General features: G+C 43.9%; 1 protein-coding gene across 1 annotated transcript; it reads left to right on the forward strand.

Moving 5' to 3' along the window:
* The first annotated feature begins 246 nt into the window (after window positions 1-246).
* FRRS1L (ferric chelate reductase 1 like) lies at window positions 247-13,646 on the forward strand. Its single transcript, XM_065400017.1, has 5 exons — window positions 247-643; window positions 7,865-7,949; window positions 8,429-8,567; window positions 12,699-12,945; window positions 13,474-13,646. Exons 1-5 carry the CDS (start codon window positions 247-249, stop codon window positions 13,644-13,646), a joined length of 1,041 nt encoding a protein of 346 aa, XP_065256089.1.
* The last annotated feature ends 5,501 nt before the right edge of the window (window positions 13,647-19,147 follow it).

Genomic DNA, 19,147 nt, shown 5'->3' on the forward strand with positions numbered 1-19,147 from the left:
AGTGGGAAGCGGATTAGAGGGAAATGTCTCTCATTCCTAAACAGTTCCCTTCACTCCAAACCTTTCATTACTTCGGAGCAGAGCGCGTTTGCCCTCCCTCCGGTCTGCATTCTCACGTGTGAACGCAGAGCCCATCCTGCCCCAAACCGGTGGGGTTGTTCCCCTCGTCTCAGATTTCCGGATTGGCCCCTACGTTGGGGGGCGCTTGATCTCAGGCCCCTCCCTTCTCATCAACCACTCGCTGCCATGGGGGCTCTATGCACGGGTCACTGGGGGAGGGAGGCCTGGGAGCCCCCTATTCCAGCTGGGGAGCGCCCAGCCCCCAGGAGCCCGCTGCCCCTCCCCTCGCAGGACGCCGCGCGCAGCAGGAGGCGGAGGAGGGCGCTGCTGCACGCCTCGCTCTGCGCCTCTCCCGGCTGCGGGGCCGCCATGTCTCCGCTGCGCTGGGGCGCTTGGCTGCTGCTGCTCGCCGGCCCCGCAGCCTCCACCGCCAGCCCGGCAGACGAGAGCGGCGGGGCGCGGGGAGGGGGCCGAGGGGACGGGGAACGCGGGGCCCGGGACGAGCCGCAGCGGCAGCACCACGACTCCTCGTACGGCACCTTCGCCAGCGAGTTCTACGACCTGCGCTACCTCTCCGAGGAGGGTGAGGAGGCCGGGGGGGCGCGGGGTGGGGAGCCTCCTGTTGGGGCAGGAGGAGGAAGCTGCAACGCCCGGCCCGGGGAGATGCTCCGAGGCCCAGGGGGATAGTGAGCTGGGGGATGAAGCATGCAGCGAGGGGAGGGAGAGGAGCTCGATGAACTGGTGTGTGTGTGAAATATGCAGGAATGAAGGGGAGAGTGGAGCTGAAATGCACTGGGCGGGGGGGGGGGGGGAGCATGCACCAAGGGGAGCGGAAGAATGGAGCTGGATGCACGGGGGTGGGGGCGAATAATGGAGCTAAATGCACTGGGACACGGGCGCGGGGATGGAGCATGCATCCGAGGGGAGGGAGAGAAGGAGCTGGATGCACGGGGGAGGATGAAACATGCAGGAATGAGGGGGAGAGTGGAGCTGAAATGCACTGGGACGGTGGGGGTGGGGAGGGAGAATGGAGAATGGAGCTGGATGCCCTGAGACACTGGGAGCGGGGAACATGCACCAAGGGGAGCGGGAGAATGGAGCTGGATGTACGGTGGAGGGTGAAGTATATACAGGAGTGAGGGGAATAATGGAGCTAAATGCACTAGTTTGCGGGGGGATATGTAGAGCATGCATCCGGGGGAGGGAGAGAAGGAGCTGGATGCCCGGGGGAAGATGAAGCGTGCATAGGAATGAGGGGGAGACTGGAGCTGGATGTATTGGGACACTGGTGGGAATGGAGCACGCACCGACGGGAGCGGGAGAATGGCTCTGGATGCGCGGGGGAGGAGAATGCATTAGGACACTGGGGGGGGGGGAATGGAGGGAGCTGCACCAAGGCCGGTGGAGGATCCATGGTGGGGGGGTGGGCTGCTCCCTTCTCGGCCCCGCTCCTGGCCGGGTCTCCGCCCCCGTCGCCCCGCTGTCTCTGCGATGCGGTCTGTGCCGTGGAGCCGCCTGGCCCCGTGTCGCCGCGTCGTTTCAGCACGTTGGCTAGTAACTCGGCGGCGTTGGTTCCCTGCTGTGGTCGGGCGGGGGCATCCGAGCTGCTGCTGTGGGGTGGCACTTTCTGGGGCACGTTTGGAGCCAGCTCCACGCCCCGCTGCTCCAGTTCTGCAGGGCCCGTGGCTCAGACTGCAGGCTCAGTCGGGGGCGGGTGCCGAAGCGGGACTGTCGGCGGCGAGGCCTGGTGCAAGGGTCGGAGTAGATTGAGGCTCTCGGTAAGGAAGAGAGGGAGAGAGAAATCTGCCCGTCTGTGGGTCGAAGCTGTGTTTTGGGTGTCAGACATATTTTCTATTGACAATCAAATGCTCTTCATCATGGGAAAGAGGACGGGCAAAATGAGCATAGCTCCCCCTCCTCTCTCTGGCTTGGGCATCCCTCCAGCTGCCCTTCCTTTTGGCTGGGGTGCTGAGAGCTCTGCCTCCTGTCTCAGTTTACAATAACCACTATTGGTGTCTCCAGGCTTTGGAGCAAGAACTTGGAATCAGGCACTGTGACAGTGCTGGGGTCACAGGGACGCCTAATGCTGCGCTCTGCTCTTTTGCAGGGAATACAACCTTGTCTCTCCTAGAGCACGCTCAAGTGTTATCCTCTTGGATATACAGCTTTTCAGGCTAAATGTGCCAAGTCTCTATTACCACCACTTGCAGTTTGAAATCAGGGCTCACATGTACACCCAGTGGGCAGGAGACCTGTTGCACTGGATCTCATGGAGAGATTGGAAGACCGAGTTAGGTTTCACATTTCTCTTAGCAGAATATCTGCTATCTGTAGCCCATTTTATTGATGGTTCTGAGGTGCAGTCTATCTTCTGTCCTCAACCATCTATGCTATGGCAGCCAAGCATTCTCTTTTTACAGGTTACCTTAGTATAAAGATGACCTGTGACAGATGAAGCATATAGGATAGAGACTAATGTTCTTGACAGAAATCATGCAGTCACATTGATTGCAATATTGTTTTTAATGATGCTGGTGAATCTTTCTTCATCTGTGAAATCCATTTGTCAGAGCTTTTCCGGGTGTTTGATGGGTTGATCATGCCTCGTTGCCTCCACTCAGATTCAAGAGTCAGTTCTTTCTCACCATGAGAAGTTTTCTAGTTGCTGTGCTGACAAGATTGATATGATTTAGATAAAAAAATTGGCTACTTTTGTGGTTGCAAAACCATTTCTGGAGGGGATAAATATATCATCTTCTCTGGCAAAGTTCTGGACAGTTTCAGTCACAGAGTTTCTAGCTACAGCCTGTGAGTTGGAGCCTTTACTTTCTTGGTTAGTAAAATTAAGTAGGGAGGTATTACATCCATTATCCGTTGATTCGGCTAGTGACTCCTTGAAGGAGGGCTGATTGCCAGCATCCCTCACATCAACAGTTAGGGTTTTATTTAAGAAGCCATCATCTTACCATAGCAATCTTACCAGTAATTGCCCTGTTCCTAATCTTTTACCTTTGGGGGAAAGATTATTGATAGAAATTGTGGCAAGACAATTTGGAAACCGCAGACACTTCTCATTTCTCTCATCCCATTCTTTCAGTCTGGCGTTAGGCCTGGATTTGGTATGAAAGCTGCACTAGTCACACTGATCTCTTAGCAATGGAAAGTATTCTCACTGATTATTAGATCAGTCAGAAGCCCTCCATTCATTTGTGACAAGATTTTTCGCTGACCTGTTTGCAGACCATAGCTAGCTTAGACAGTGTTGCACTTGAGTAGTTCTTTCTTTCCTCTCTGAGAAATCCCAATAGGTGATTTGGGGCAATTGCCTGGTTTGCCTGGAGGGCTTCCTCTTCCAGGATTCCACAGGTTCCATATAATAGTTGAGATCAGCCAATGAGGTGGAGCTATTAACAGTCCCTAAGATTTAAACCCATGGAGGTTGGGGAAGGACATTCTATTGAAGGACTATCAGTTTAGGAATTCACTTCCCTTGCTGGTTGGGTAGAATATGATTAGCTGATCTTTGGGCCACAGTGCAAGGCCCATCTTGTTTTCTCAGGCTTTTGCCTGAGCAGGGAGGGGAGTGGCTGTGCTGGTGTATAATTTCATAAGCGGTGAAGAAGTCTCTGATTATTTTTTAACTTTTAAAAAGCCATGTGTTATGTCAAATATATATGTGCCTAGATATGTATTGAGCATATTTTATACATTTTAAAATAAATGGGGCTGAACTTTAAAGCTTCAAACTTAATGTGTGGCTGAACGTTGTATAGGTGCTTGAAAACGTAGAGGAAGGGAAGGGGTTAAATAACTAGGTTTTAGGCAGTGAAAACTTTCCTTTGCTTGCGTGCAGTAAAAGCTTTTAGTTACATTGCTGCCTGCAGCACTATCGAGTGGTGCAGTAGTGCACAGCTCCAATAGTATTATAGTGATAGTTGTGTTTCTGTTGAGTGGTGCAGCTTAAAACTCCTGAGGAAGTGAAAACGCAGCTGCAAAACTTCTTAGTGCCACAGCTAGTTCTTTCTTTTTCTGTCAGTTGAAGAAAAGAATATCAAATTCAAATAACAACATAAAGGTTGAAAACCTGAACCCAGAAAGACCAGGAAATTCAAAATGTAAGGTTTCAAAAACAATGTTCACTCAGCCTCATTCCACAAAGTGTACTGGTGCCAAGTGGACAAGTGAACATTGGTTTTGGAGCCCTGACTTTTTCATTATCTGGTTGTTTTGTGTTCAGATTTATGTGGTGTATTTTATCTTTAACCTGTCTTTTACCTTTTAATATAAAATTCATTTTAATTCTTAATGCAGAATTAATCAAAAAGGCCCTGTACATATCTGGGTTGGTGAACTGAAACTATATTGGTTTAACAGCGGTATACTTTTAACATTCATATATGGACAGAGACTCAGGAAACCTGGGCTCACTGCGTTGTTCTGCCACAGACTGCCTAAGGTCTCACAGGAAATCACTTATTCTCTCTTAGTGGGAGAGTGCCTAAGAGAGTTAGGTGATTAATGCCCATTGAAAGCTCATAGGAGTTAGGTGTCTTCTTATACTTTTGAAAATCCAGTCCTCTGTGACTAGGGTCCCTGGGGCGGGGGGCACACTGAGATTGCTTAAATCAGGGCAAACTGCAAAGAATGGGGCAGACAATCCCCAAAGCTGGTGGATATTCCAATATTTAGATTCTTCAGCTTCTAGAATAACCTTACTGGTTACACGGAAGCCAAAACATAGCAACCCAGCCTTTGGGTTCCCCCCCAGACAGCCAAGTCAAATATGAAAGTTCTACCAATCCTGAAGGATTGGACACATTACCTCCCAAGTTAATGAATATTCCAGATCTTATCCAAATATACGCTTACAGCCAGTTCTTATGAGTACAGTTCTGAGATCAGTTTCATAGTAGAGATGGTGAGCTTTCTAGTTGCAAAGAGTTCTTAGAATTAGTCCATAATTTCAGTCCAGTGTTTCATACCCCAGGTGATCTAGATGCGACTGGAAATCTCAGTCTTATGACTCAAACTTCCCCCAAAATAAAGCTCAAGCAGATCTGAGATGAAAGGATCAGATCCCAAGAATACTTTATACAGTTCTTGGGTAACACAGAGTTCTTGGATGAACAATAGGTTTTTGATGTAACCTTCTGTTTCCCAAACATTACTGGTGATTAAGTACACAGATTAACATAAGGTAATTTATCCATTAAGCAGTTCATCACAGACTTTAAAGAGACACATAGACAATGACATGATCACACTCACATTTCATCTAAATCAGGGGTCTCAAACTTCCGGCCTGTGGGCCATCTGCGGCCCGAGAACTTCTCCAATGTGGCCCGTGGGGCTCCAGCAATTTTGGGGCCGGGTGTCTCTCTTGGCCCCACCTGCCGCCCCCAGGTGCTCGCCCCCACGTGTCCCCTGGGCTATTTACAATGGCCCAGGGCCATCACCGGCAGCGCCGCGGAGCTGAGCGGCTTCTGCCTGCTCGCTCCACGTGTCTGCCGGCCCTTCCCTACAGCCCCGTGGCGGGGCAGGGCCTCCGCGTGCTGCCCCCTGCGGCCAATGGGAAGCTGCGGGGGGGGGGTGCCTGGGGGCAGCAGCACGTGGAGGACCCCCGCCCTGCCCCGCCTTGGAGCCCCAGGTAAGCACCGCCCCCCCGACCCCCTCACAGAGCCTGCACCCCCTCCACTCCCCACTCCCAGCCTCCAAACTCCCTCCCAGAGCCTGCACCCCCTTCCCCTTCCCACACCCCCCCTCAAGCCCTCATACTCCCTCCCAGAGCCTGCGCCCCATCCCCACACCCCCCCAGCTCCCAAACTCCCTCCCAGAGCCTGCACCCCTTCCCCTTCCCACACACCCCTGCCCCCAAAGTCCCTCCCAGTGCCTGCACCCCTCTCCCCTCCTCCCTCCCAGAGCCTGCACCCCAGACCCCCTTCCCCACCCAAACTCCCTCCCAGAGCCCAACCTCTCACCCCTTCTGCACTCAAACTCCCTCTTAGAGCCTGCACCCCAGACCTCCTCCCCCATCCAGACTCCTTCCCAGAGTCTTAGGCAGGTGTGGGGCGGAGTTTGGGGGGCGGAGTTTGCGGGGGCGCGTTCTGGGCGGCATGAGTGACATTATTGGCCTGCTTGGAGGATTTGAGGACTGGCACTGGCCCTAAGGTAAATTGAGTTTGAGACCCCTGATCTAAATGTTAATAGTCCCTTTTGATCTCTGAATCAGTAGCTATAATAATAGGAACTGTCTGTTTACATGGTTAACATCTAACAAGATATAAGTAAACACATACAATTATTATTACTTCTAATTCTCTAACAATACTGGTTTACATTTCAAAGTTCTTGCCTATCTAACGTGGAATGGCCCGAATTATCATTTACATATTTTTCTAACATGTCTCTAAAGCAGCGGTGGCCAACCTGAACCTGAAAAGGAGCCAGAATTTACCAATGTACATTGCCAGAGAACCACAGTAATATGTCAGCAGCCCCCCATCAGCTTCCCCACCCTGCTCCCAGTGCCTCCCACCCACTGGCAGCCCCGCCAATCAGCGCCTCCCCGTCCCTCCCTGCACCTCCGGATCAGCTGTTTCGTGGTGTGCAGGAGCAGGGTCGGCTTTAGCATGTGCGGGGCCCCACGCCGGGACGCGAATTATCTCGCGCCCCCCCCCCCCCCCCGCCCTGACTCCACCCCCTCCCTGCCCCATTGGATCCCTCCCCAAATCCCCGCCCTGGCCCCGCCCCCATCCCCACCCCCTCACTGCCCCATTGGATCCCTCCCCAAATCCCCGCCCTCGCCCCACCTCTTCCCCAGCACGTCGCATTCCTCCTCCTCACCCCTCCCTCCCAGGCTTGCGCTGATCAGCTGTATGGCGGCGCAAGCGCTGGAGGGAGGGGGGAGAAGCAGGACGCGGCTTTTTTTTTTTTCCGCTCCGCCGGCAGCCCCGGATATTGCGGGGCCCTCTGAGGCGCGGGGCCCCATTCCGGGGAATCGCCCGAATCGGCTTAAAGCCGGCCCTGTGCAGGAGGCTCCAGGGGGGAGGGAGAGGAGGGGAGTATGGCAGGCTCAGGGGAGGGGGCGGGAAAGGGTGGAGTGGGGGCAGGGCCTGTGGCAGAGTGAGGGGTTGAGCAGTGAGCACCCCCCGGTACATTGGAAAGTTGGCGCCTGTAGCTCCAGCCCTGAAGTTGGTGCCTATACAAGGAGCCGCATATTAACTTCTGAAGAGCCGCATCTGGCTCCGGAGCCACAGGTTGGCTACCCCTGCTCTAAAGATTGAATCTGGGTCATTTAGCCTGCAAACTGCTTACCCTTTCTGGCCATGTGTCACAGCCTCAGTGCCCCATCTTTAAAATGGAAGTAATGGACTCAGTTCTCCGCTGGATACAAAGCTCAAGTGCAGTGGAGGAGGGACTAGGAAGGAGCAGATTGCAGATTCCTGATTCCTAACTGACTTGTGGAAAGATCTTCTGCCAGCAGAGAATAAGGTGTAGTGGCCTCTGGCTCCACTACACCCCCATCCCTCAAAATGCATTTAGCAAACAAGATAACCCAGCCCAATAATACTTTCTCTTATCTACTCTTTGCATGTTTTGTCTAGTTAGATTGTGAGCTCTTCAGGGCGGGGACTCTCTCTCTCTCTCTTACTAAGTTTATGTACAGTACCTAGCACAATGAAGGCCTAATCTTGGTTGGGGCCTCTTAGATACTATTCTAATATAGATAAATAATAACAGTGGCAATATTTGGATGTATTTCTCCGCATTCATTATTTAATGGTGGTTTATTCTGATTATACAGGTTACCCTTTCCCTACTGCTCCTCCTGTGGATCCATTTGCAAAAATTAGAGTGGATGATTGTGGAAAAACCAAGGGATGCTTTAGGTTGGTGTAGAATAAAAATGTAGACATCTTTCAGTTTATAAACATTACTTGACTTCACTAGGGACACTAGTAAATGTCCCACATTCATTTTACTAAATGTTTTTTGTCTGCAGCTATTCACCGGGATCAGGGATTATGTTGTTCAACCCTTGATGAGCACTTACGTAAATAGTCCCAATGAGATCAATGGATCGCATCTCTGAATAAGTGCTCACCATAATGAGCTAACATTACCCTGTCTTACCATAAAGGGATAATTATTGTTAACACCGTAATTTATAGTATTATATATAAAATACAATATAGTATAGAAATGATATGTTCTACCAATATCTGAAAATTTTATTTATGTGACCACCACCATTAACAACAAATCATGCTGTCTTTAAGTTTTTGATGTAGAAACACAGGTAAACTATAACAAAAAAGCTGTTCATATTCTGAAAAAGGTACATGTTCTGTTTTCCTATTTCATTCAGGTATGGTAAACCTGGATGTAATGCCGAGACTTGTGACTATTTTCTCAGTTATCGTAGAATAGGAGCTGATGTAGAGTTCGAGTTGAGTGCTGACACTGATGGCTGGGTGGCAGTAGGATTTTCTTCAGACAAGAAAATGGTAAGACCAACAACATTTAATGTTTCATGTTAACAAGTATACAAGCTTTTATGTATTAGAATAGGCACAGTTTATATTGGATTTGAAAAATATGTGGCAGATTTAAAGAAAGATACACTTTTTAATGAGAAATAATATTTAATGCTTGCATAGTGCTTTTCATCTCTAGTTCGCAAGGCACTTTACAAAGGAGGGGTGAGTATTATTTACCCCAGTTTTACAGATTGGGAAGCAGAGCTGTAAAGAGATGAAATGAAAATCAGACAGCAGATCAGGCCAGCAGATCAGGCCTGCTGATGCCTGGTCAAATTCCCTAGCCACTGGACTGTCCCACCTCCCTTCAGAATGAAAGACTACAGTGATCTTTGGCTTTTGCTGTTGAATGCAAGACTGTTAATGACTTTGCACCATTTAATTCTAAAAAAACATTCAAGACTAACAAGTTTGTCTTCTAAGTGTTCTGTATCAGTGTTTAATGGAACAAAGTATACATCAGAAATTAGCGAAGGGTAAAGTTTTCTTGAATAAGTCAATTATTTTCCCACTGTATAAATCTGGACGTAACCATTAAACTCTCAAGGGGATGCCCACTGCCTCTTTCCTCCACCAACACCCCACATTTTCAGAAAAGCCAGGTGAATTTAGAGAGAAAATTATTATTGCTAATTTAAATATATATGCTATATAAAGCAAGCCTATTTCAATTTGTTCTTTTGCTTTTTAAAAAAGTTTTTAAACAGGGTTGCCTCATATTTATACTTGTTCCTGTGATTTTTATATTTCAGAGCATTGTTTTTATTGGGGTTTTATGAGGAAAGCAAGAATTGAGGAATATAATTCTGTTATACAAATAGCAATTCTCATTAACATATTTAAGCTTAGAACACAGTTTATAATGCTATCTATAACTGATTGCATGTTGAAACATACCCCCCATCTGCAACTGAAAATAGTGTTTATGTAATACATCCCAAGTCAGAGGGCAAGTGTAATTATTAAGTTGCATGTGGACTCTATACACTGGAAAATGAGAGAGTGTTTAATGGTCCTTAATCAGAGCCCACTGAAGCAATAGAAAGACTCTCACTGATATCAGCCACTGACTTTGGATCAGGCCCAAAATGAGGAGCACAAAGAAAATGTGAGGGGAGATGCATTACCATCCTACCCATGTATATGGTATTATGTTGGAAATAAAATATATTAATCAGTCTGCCTCCAGTATGCATCATGGAGTCTTAAGAAATAGTTGTAGGGATACATTTTTAAAGGTATTTAAGAGCCTCAAGCTCCAGATAGGCACTTAGTGGGATTTTCAAAAGTACATAGGCACTTAACTCTCCCAGGCACCTGTCTGCACCTTTAAAAATCTGCCCCATGTCTGTATCAGGTTAACAGTGGTAACATGCAGCCTTATCATATATCCAGTAGATGGCACCCCCGCACAATCGTAATTTTAAAGTGAATGCTTTGGTTTTCAAACCTGCTATGTATGAGATGCTGTACATCACTTAATCAGGCTACAATGCCATTTGTCATTTCAGTCTTTATTGCTTATTGTATCTGTTAATTTCATCTATTTTTCCCAGTAATTTCCCAGCCAAACGAGTGTCCTAGAATATGTAGGGTTTGTTGTAAATGACTTTGAGCTTTGTGGCAACAGGGCTGCAGCACTCATTCCTCATCAACAAAATTCTGCCTTAGTGGAATCAAGTCCCTGTTTCTGGCCTGAGCAGCCAGACACAGTTCAGGGAAGAAAATAATCTTGATTCTTTGATGGATTATTTCTTCATTGCCCTGTGCAGCTTTTAGTATTCTTTCTTTGTCTTGAATAGCATAATGCTCGTTCCATTTTTGTGCTCTCTCTTGTTAAGATTTTGTACCCCTTTTCTATTAACTTAAGTTCAGATTTTATTATTTTTATTTGTTGACTCAGAACCATATTCTGATACACTTGCTCATGCTGAATAGTACATTACTCCACTATTTGTCCAGTTGAAGTGGATGGGACCACTTGTGGAATGTGTTGCCACCCTTTGTGAGCAAAGGTGTCAGAGTCTGGCCCTTATTTATTCAGTGCCAACAATGTGCTTGTCGCTGTAGTATGCTCAGAAATAAGGACAATCCATGTCTTGAAGCATTTACAGTCTAAAAGACATAGAAGTTGGACCCACCGAGAACTCCAGAGGTAGGGGTAATTAGTAGGGCTTTGTTTGTTTCACCTATAACTATTATGAATTAACTTTTTGTGGGTATAATGCAAGAAGTCAGTATTTAGGACGGATTTCAATGAGGAGAAAGTGGTTGTTCATGGTGAACCGAGGTTGAGAGATCATTCCATACAAAGGGGGCACTGTAGAAAAAATGCACAGAGATGAGTGGAGAAGAAGGAACTGAATAGGGCATCATGTTTGGCATCACTGGCGGAGCTATGGGGTGGGGGAACCTGATAGGAAAAAAACCCCAAGATGTGGGGCAGGGTGGAGTTCTGCAGAACGTTACCAACAAAGATCTAGGAAGTTTAAATTCAGTGTGGCATGTAAAGGAGAACCAGTAGAAAGATTCCAGATGAGGATGATATGGCAAGAACAACTAGGCAAGGAAAATAATTAAAAATCCATGTTTTTTTTTAAATTGATTGAGTTGATGTGTTAGGGAGCTACACTGCAATTTTGACTACAGAATAGTTCAAACCAACATTTTAACTTGGTTTTGTGTTTGGTTTTTTAATGTGGAAGGTGCTATTTTTCAAAAAAAACCTCTCCTTGTCCTTAGAGGTGTGAAGAATTTTTGCTCAAACTTATAAAAAAAAAAAATCAAACCTTGAAAGTTTTTGAAAACTGTGACTGAAAACAGGAGGTTAGAATGGAAGCCCTAATATAACCTCAACTGTAGCAGTCACCACCTCTCCCACAATAATACTGAGCACCTGGAGCTTTTCAAGTTCATGTCTTACCTACTTCTTCCATTTTTCAGCAGTTTTATAAGAATCTACACAGCAGTGGCAGCTAAATTAATGTGCCACCCCTTACTTTGTCCATATCCATTTTGTTCCGCAAAAGCAGTTTGTGCTACCAGGATTAGGTGAGCAAAGACAGTTATGAATCTTTTGCAACATGCATAAAAGAACAGACTTACTTAAGGATAAAGTCAGCAGACATTATTGCCTCCTTCATTGTGACACATTGATGACATTAGTACTATGGCTGTGGGGTATATTGTTAGCCAGTACTAACATCTACAGCACTGGCAGTAACCCAATCTTTACTTGCCAACAACCTACAAAACTTTAAGATTTATTCCTGATACTAATGCTTCTGGAAGGCTATACTTTTGGAAGTAATATTGTGCCCTGAAAGGTTAAGTGTCTTTTCTGCGTCAACAGTGTTTTTGTATAATTGTTTTAGGACTACAGTACTTCTGTGAATAGCCTGCACAGGTAATTGTCATAACACTTTTTTTTTTCATCCACTTGTTTGTTTCTTAGATTGTGTTTCTTTGTCACTGCCTACAATATGTGCAGAAGCAAATTTGCCATTTAACTGAATTCCTACTTTGCACTTAAGTGATACATAATAAGGGAAGGAATTACGAAAAACACCATTGAATTAAAGTGGATTCTTTGCAGTTATGCAGTTATCCCTTCAGATATTTTAGATTTGTTTCCTGCTGTTGATTAGATTACATAACATTTAATGTAATGAACTTTACACCCTAAAAGTTCTGTTCTTCCTCTGTTTTTGTTGTGGTACAATATCTGGGAAGTTTGCCTATTATGAACAATAAAAAAATGTTACTTTTTCTTTCTTGTTACTTAAATTATGTCAGGGAGTTGCCATCCTACTAGGATTTAGTATACGTCTTGGGGAAAATCAAAAAGTGGCTTGCATACCCATAAACAGATAGAAAAAGTAAATATTACCATTGACTTTTTGCTGCACAATCTGCAGGAGGAAGTATCCAGGGATTTGTACAATGAAAGGGGGAACTAGAGCCTTTATTATGGTCAGCTTTCATAGTGAAAATTAAGTAATGCGAATACGTTTATGGATATGAAAAAAAGTATTGCATGTTGTTGGTTTTCTTTCTAAAAGTAAAAGAACTCTGACTCGTTTCTTTCTTACCGTTTAGGGCGGAGATGATGTCATGGCTTGTGTTCATGATGATAATGGAAGGGTCCGAATACAGCACTTTTATAATGTTGGTCAGTGGGCTAAAGAGATCCAGCGAAATCCAGCTAGAGATGAAGAAGGGATTTTTGAAAACAACCGTGTGACTTGTCGATTTAAACGTCCTGTGTATGTTCCCAGAGATGAAACTATTGTAGATCTTCACTTGAGCTGGTACTATTTGTTTGCTTGGGGTCCAGCAATTCAGGGTAAGTTGATGGTATGTGGCCACAACTGCATTCTTCAATCTATTCCATCATTGTAAAAGGAATTAAAATACTTTGCAAAAGATGTTCAGATTTCTGTTTACAATAGCAGTGTGTGTATATATGTAAATTAAGGGGGCAGTGTCAAGTTAAGTCATATAAAAATTCCTTACCTACTTTTTTTTATTATCTCTACTCCCAAAAGCTAAAATTGATTGTAGATGCTTCAAAATGACCAGTTCGTGATTCTTCTGAAGGATATTGTTCATAGTTTGTTGTTCAGGTTTTGTATGATTTATTCAGAGTTTTTTACCTTCTGGCACTATGTTAACTGTTGATGTAATGTTGTGTTTTTGTGAAGATTTCCTATTTGGCTAGAAACACCATTTTAAACTTAAGAAAATCCTTCTTTTGGTATAGTAACTAGCAATAAGAGGAGGTGAGGTTATCTAGCGGAAAAGAAAGAGAAATCAGAAGTGGTTTAATTCACATGCTATGCTCATCTCTTTTTCTATCCTTTGTCTATTAAAGGTTCTATAACTCGGCATGACATAGACTCACCGCCTGTATCAGAGCGTGTTGTCAGTATTTACAAGTATGAAGACATTTTTATGCCATCAGCTGCCTATCAAACCTTTTCTTCTCCATTCTGTTTGCTTCTTATTGTTGCACTGACCTTTTATTTATTGATGGGAACCCCATGATCACAGCTGGATATGTATGGAAGATTGTGAGAATTTGTTAGTGAGAGTTCCTCAGGATGGATGCATTTTCTGTTGGAATTCATATCACATTGTCTAGCTGCTTTATTGACAATTTCATCTTCTCAGCAAGGAAATAACCTCTCCTTTGAGCAGTAAAGGTGTGCCAAATAATTAAGAATAATCAAGGAGCAAGTAACAAACCATTTCCAGTGTAACTACTAGTTGTTTAATGAAAAATACTTTTGTAAAATGTGTGTGTGTATGTTGGGGGGAATTTAGTAATGGACATCTAGAATCAAATTATTTAATACACAATTTCCTTCAATTCAAAAAATAAAAGTTGGGGAAATATTGTCTGTTAAATACTTGTGGTGCAGATAGCACACCTGTTTCTGAACTCAAAGTCAGGGTAATGTCACGGCACTGCTGTTTAATAAGGACTGCTTTGTGATAATGGGCTTTCACCTCCCAAAATACTTTGAATTTGACAAAAGCAACTCACAGGCCTAAATGGTTCTGGTGCTTTCCAAAACCAGAAAATGCTTCACATTCCCAGTACAAACAAAATTAAACTTTCCATTACAGAATTCTAATAATTGTCTGTACTATAAAAATAATCCTTAGACACAGCCATACTTAAGAAGTTTTTTATTAATGAGAGATGATGGTATATAAACAAGGAAAAAGAAAAAGAATGCTGGTATAAATATAAACAAGGAAAAAGAAAATTAATGCTGGTATAAATTCTTCATGATACAGAAAAATTCCTAAAAATATATATATATAGAAGCCTCTGCAAGCCATAAGACATCTTCCAATAGGCGTAGTATGTTTGTTTTTTATGAAAAAATGTTACTTAGATGTAAATGTCTTTTAAACAGCTGTTTTGCAGTAACCCTAAGGTGTCTGTTCTCGCCTTGCTATGTGCCCTAAATCCCATTCATGTTAAAGATGAGAAGGAGCAGCAGCTCATTGTTCCCAGAGCAATGCAAACATGATCTATGGTACTAATATGGGAATAAATAAAAAGAGCCTTAATTTCAGTTCCATCAGAACCATAGGTAAAATCATATTTATCCAATGAGGAAAAGACAATTCAAGTATGACAATAGATTTGAATTTTTTATCCTTAAAAGAAGTATTACAAAAATGGAAAGAAAATAGTTAAGCGTTTTTGGAAATGGGTGTTGCAGAAATGTATCAAATGATAAATAGATCACAACTTATTCTAAAATGTTTTGGGTTATTGCTGTACATTTTCACTGTCTACATGATAGGGAATTTAAGATTAGGGAAGGGAAGCAGCTGTCTCTTTAAATACCTGATCGTGCAGATAACACGTGCACAAATCTTCCATCCACTCAAGTGGGAGTTCTGCATGCTTAAGGGGTTGCAGGTTCAGTCCCTAATTTATACTACGGTATTAGGCTGTTTTACCAAGAGTACACTGGGCTTGGCATGTTTGAGAACTCTTTAGCTTTGTGTTCTTGTAGAGCAGGGGTTCTCAAACTGGGGGTCTCAAGGTTATTACATGGGGCGTCGCGAGCTGTCAACCTCCACTCCAAACCCTGCTTTGCCTCCAGCATTTATGATGGTGTTAAATATATAAAAAGTGTTTTTAATTTATAAGGGGGGTCGCACTCAGAGGTTTGCTATGTGAAAGGGGTCACCAGTAAAAAAGTTTGAGAGCCACTGTTGTAGAGGTCTTAGAGATGATGTTTCCATCTTAGTTACTGCATGGTGAGGCAATAAGAAAAAAAATAATTGGAGTTCTGTAATTTGTGCATCATTACTCAGTGTAAAATTTAAAGGTTGATTTTTTTTAAGGCTTTGCATTCCTCAAAACTATGTGCTTAAAGTATGTAAATGTTTGGTTTAAATGATTATTTGCCTCCCTAGCAAGCTTTTTTTCCATATTTAAAATTGCAACATTTGTTTAAAAAAGGAGTATTAATTAGAAAAGCAGTTTAAAGTGTAAAGTGCTTCATAAATAGTGACTTTATCTTAGCGCATTTCAGTAAGTGATCTCTCTATACCTGATTAACCAACTAATTAAATACGTGATAAAGTATAGTTGTAGTGGGTCAGATCCTTGTCCCTGATAAGGTCTGCTTTGTGGAACTCTGGGAGCAAATCATAGCCTTAATGTGTCCTAAACAGGCAGCTCAGATTCCTCTGGTATAGCAGAATCCTATGATGGCATAGATCTGGGTAGCTGGCTCTATGCCATAGTCTCTAACACCGGAGAGAAGAATGTGGTCAAAGCTTGCTGTGTGTCCCATGTGCTGCTTAAATTACAGCAAGGAGCCTGTTCAGCTCCCAGCCCAGCATATACTACCAGCATAAGTTAAAGTAGTCTCAGGCCTGCTCTAATTTAGAGGCACTTGCAGTAACCCCCAAGGAGCTGTTCCAGCAGCTATAGATTACTGGAGCATAACACAAACCTACCTTTGGCTCTCCTGCCTCCTCTTGACTGGCCCTCAAAATTGAGGTCAGTATATACAAAGACAGTAAAAATAACACTAAAGTACAAAGAGAGATTAATCAACCTTACAAAAGTAAACAGATTCAGAGCTGCGGCTAAACCTTAGCACTTATTGTAGTCCTTTGTGTCATGCTAGTGGAGAATATACACTATTTCAGATTACAGAGCTTTCAGGGCTGGTGGCTGAGACTATGCCGTACATTAATGCAAAAGTTTGCCTTCACTTTCAGATTCTGTTTTTGTGAGTTAAAGGTTCACCCTTTACCTGACATTAATGTATTTTTTTTTCTGTTGTACTTTCCTTTTGTCCAGATATTAGTAGCAGTTTGCACTTTTATAGCACCTTCCATCCAAGGATCTCAAAGTGATTAGCTGGCCCTATTTAGCCTTCCTTAATAATAGAGAAAAATACAGCAAGTCTACAAAAAAAAAAAAAGCGAGCGAGAGAGAAACGATACTATTTTTTAGCTTTTCAATTGATGTTTGAGTTTGTATTTATTAATTATTCTATTATACCTTAATTTTACATACTTTACTGACATTAAAAAGGCATAATCCCTGCCACAAAGAATTTAAAATTAAAGGGGGAATGGAAGAGGGTTTAAGGAGAGTAGAAGGCAGCAAACAGCCATTGAGGATTAGAGGTATGAGAGTGGATAATAGTGGAAAAGTAGAACTGCTTGGCCAAGAACAGAGCAGAAGGAAGAAAGAACAAGCCTATAGGGAAGACAGTTGGCAAGATCATGGGATTTTTTCCATGAGCATCTTTACAGAGCAGGAACAGAGATAATAAAGGTGAGGAGAGAAACGAGGCTAGGAACTTAATATTTATTCTGTATTGGAAAGGTATTATCTACAGCAAAGTCCCCTTTTCACTACAGCATCACTGCAATCTTGCTTCCTAAGCAAATTAGGCATTTAAAAATGTTTAGAAGGTGTCTCCTACTACCTAGAACAGGGATCAGCAACCTCTGGCACGTGGCTCGCCAGGGCCGGGCCGGTTTGTTTACCTGCTGCATCCGCAGGTTCGGCCGATCGCGGCTCCCACTGGCCACGGTTCGCCGCTCCAGGCCAATGGGGGCTGCGGGAAGCGATGCGGGCCGAGGGATGTGCTGGCCACCACTTCCCGATGCCCCATTGGCGAACCGCTGCCAGTGGGAGCCACGATCGGCCGAACCTGCGGACGCGGCAGGTAAAGAAACCGGCCCGGCCCGCCAGGGTGCTTACCCTGGCGAGCCGCATGCCAAAGGTTGCCGATCCCTGACGTAGAATAACAGAGTCTTCTGGCAATGCCTATCACCCTTCTCCCCCCCCCCCCAAGTCAGAATTGGGTACATGGTAGTTAAAGTAGCACCAGGTTGGAAATGAGACATCAGAAGCAACCCAGTTTCAAAATTTTCACCAAGGAAGGTAAAGTTGCTTGGGCTGCTACTATTTGGAGAGGACAGGAAGACGGTGAAACTGCAGCAACTCTATAATTTGGTTTGGAAGGATGAGATTTTTGTCAGTAAATGTAAATAAACATTGATTTCAACACACACCCAAACCAACAAAAAATATTTCCATTGATGATAAGTGAAATTTACAGATAGGCAAAATTCAGCTTGAGTTTCAGCTTATTAGAGTTTGATTTAAGGATATGTACTTTGCATATTTTGAAGTGGTGATGTTGACAATTTGTGTTAATGGTTATAAAGTTTAACATTTTGAATTTCCAATTCTGCTGCTATTAAATAATTGTCTGCTCCCCATAATTTCCCAAAACGGTGAACATTTAAATCAAATAAAAATGGGGAAAAAATGCTTTAACTCTATAATTTTGCACGACTGTGAAAATTGAAATAGACAGAAATTGAAAAAAATACTTCAAAATAAACATCGATATTATCGGTCAGTTATAAAAAATTGAATTCTGCCAAGCCTTACTATAACAGAAGGAAGGGTCTGGACCAGGGGTAGGCAACCTATGGCCCGGCACGCGAGCTGATTTACAGTGGCACACTCACTGCCCAGGTCCTGGCCACCGCTCCGGGGGGCTCTGCATTTTAATTTAATTTTAAATGAAGCTTCTTAAACGTTTTAAAAACCTTATTTACTTTACATACAACAATAGTTTAGTTCTATATTATAGATTTATAGAAACAGACCTTTTAAAAATGTTAAAATGTATTACTGTCACGCGAAACCTGAAATTAGAGTGAACAAATGAAGTCTCGGCACACCACTTCTGAAAGGTTGCCGACCCCTGTTCTAGACTAATTACACAGTGTACATACAACCATTTCAATAATATTAGGACTCCCACAATGGATCTCTGTGAAAAAAATTGATAGTGCATTTCTGTAATTTTACAGTGCTATTTGCAACGCCCTTCTAGAGAAGGAAAAAGCACATGTTTCCTTCTGACACAGTTGCAGGCGCAACCACGTTTGTTCTATTTTGGGAAATTATCTGGAGGTGACAAGAGAGGATATGAGAGAGAGATAAAATAATGAGTGGTATATAGATAGGCAGGAACTCCTGTTTACCCCATTTCATAGTGGCAAAACAAGGGAGTATCCAATGATGTTAAAAGACAACATAACTTTTAAAAAAGTAGAGCTTTATTATAATCTTTTAGCCTCTGTCCTGAATATGGAGAGGCGTACCTGCACCATCACTGGAAGAGATCTGAGGAGATGAAAGAGCTGTGAAAGGGACACAACTTACATTCTACCTTGCACTCGCCAACTCTGCTGTCTGGTACATTGCTTGGAAAGAAGGAAATGGGGAGAGGAGGCACATTTGGCTCGCCCCACTTCCCCACACTCTTTCCACTCACTTGTCTACAATGACTGGGAGCAGTATAAGCAGCACAGGGCTGAGGTCCAGCAAGGACTTCAAACCATGATCGGGGTAGCCTTAACGTGACCATGCAGAGAGATACATGGTCCTTGTTACCCACCCATTCCACCCCCATCTCCTTCACAGTCATGTTAGGGCTTCTGACAACCTTGCCTTTAGCCAACATAAAAGG

The sequence above is a fragment of the Emys orbicularis genome, chromosome 2, assembly GCF_028017835.1.
Source record: "Emys orbicularis isolate rEmyOrb1 chromosome 2, rEmyOrb1.hap1, whole genome shotgun sequence".
In the NCBI taxonomy this organism is placed as follows: domain Eukaryota; kingdom Metazoa; phylum Chordata; order Testudines; family Emydidae; genus Emys; species Emys orbicularis.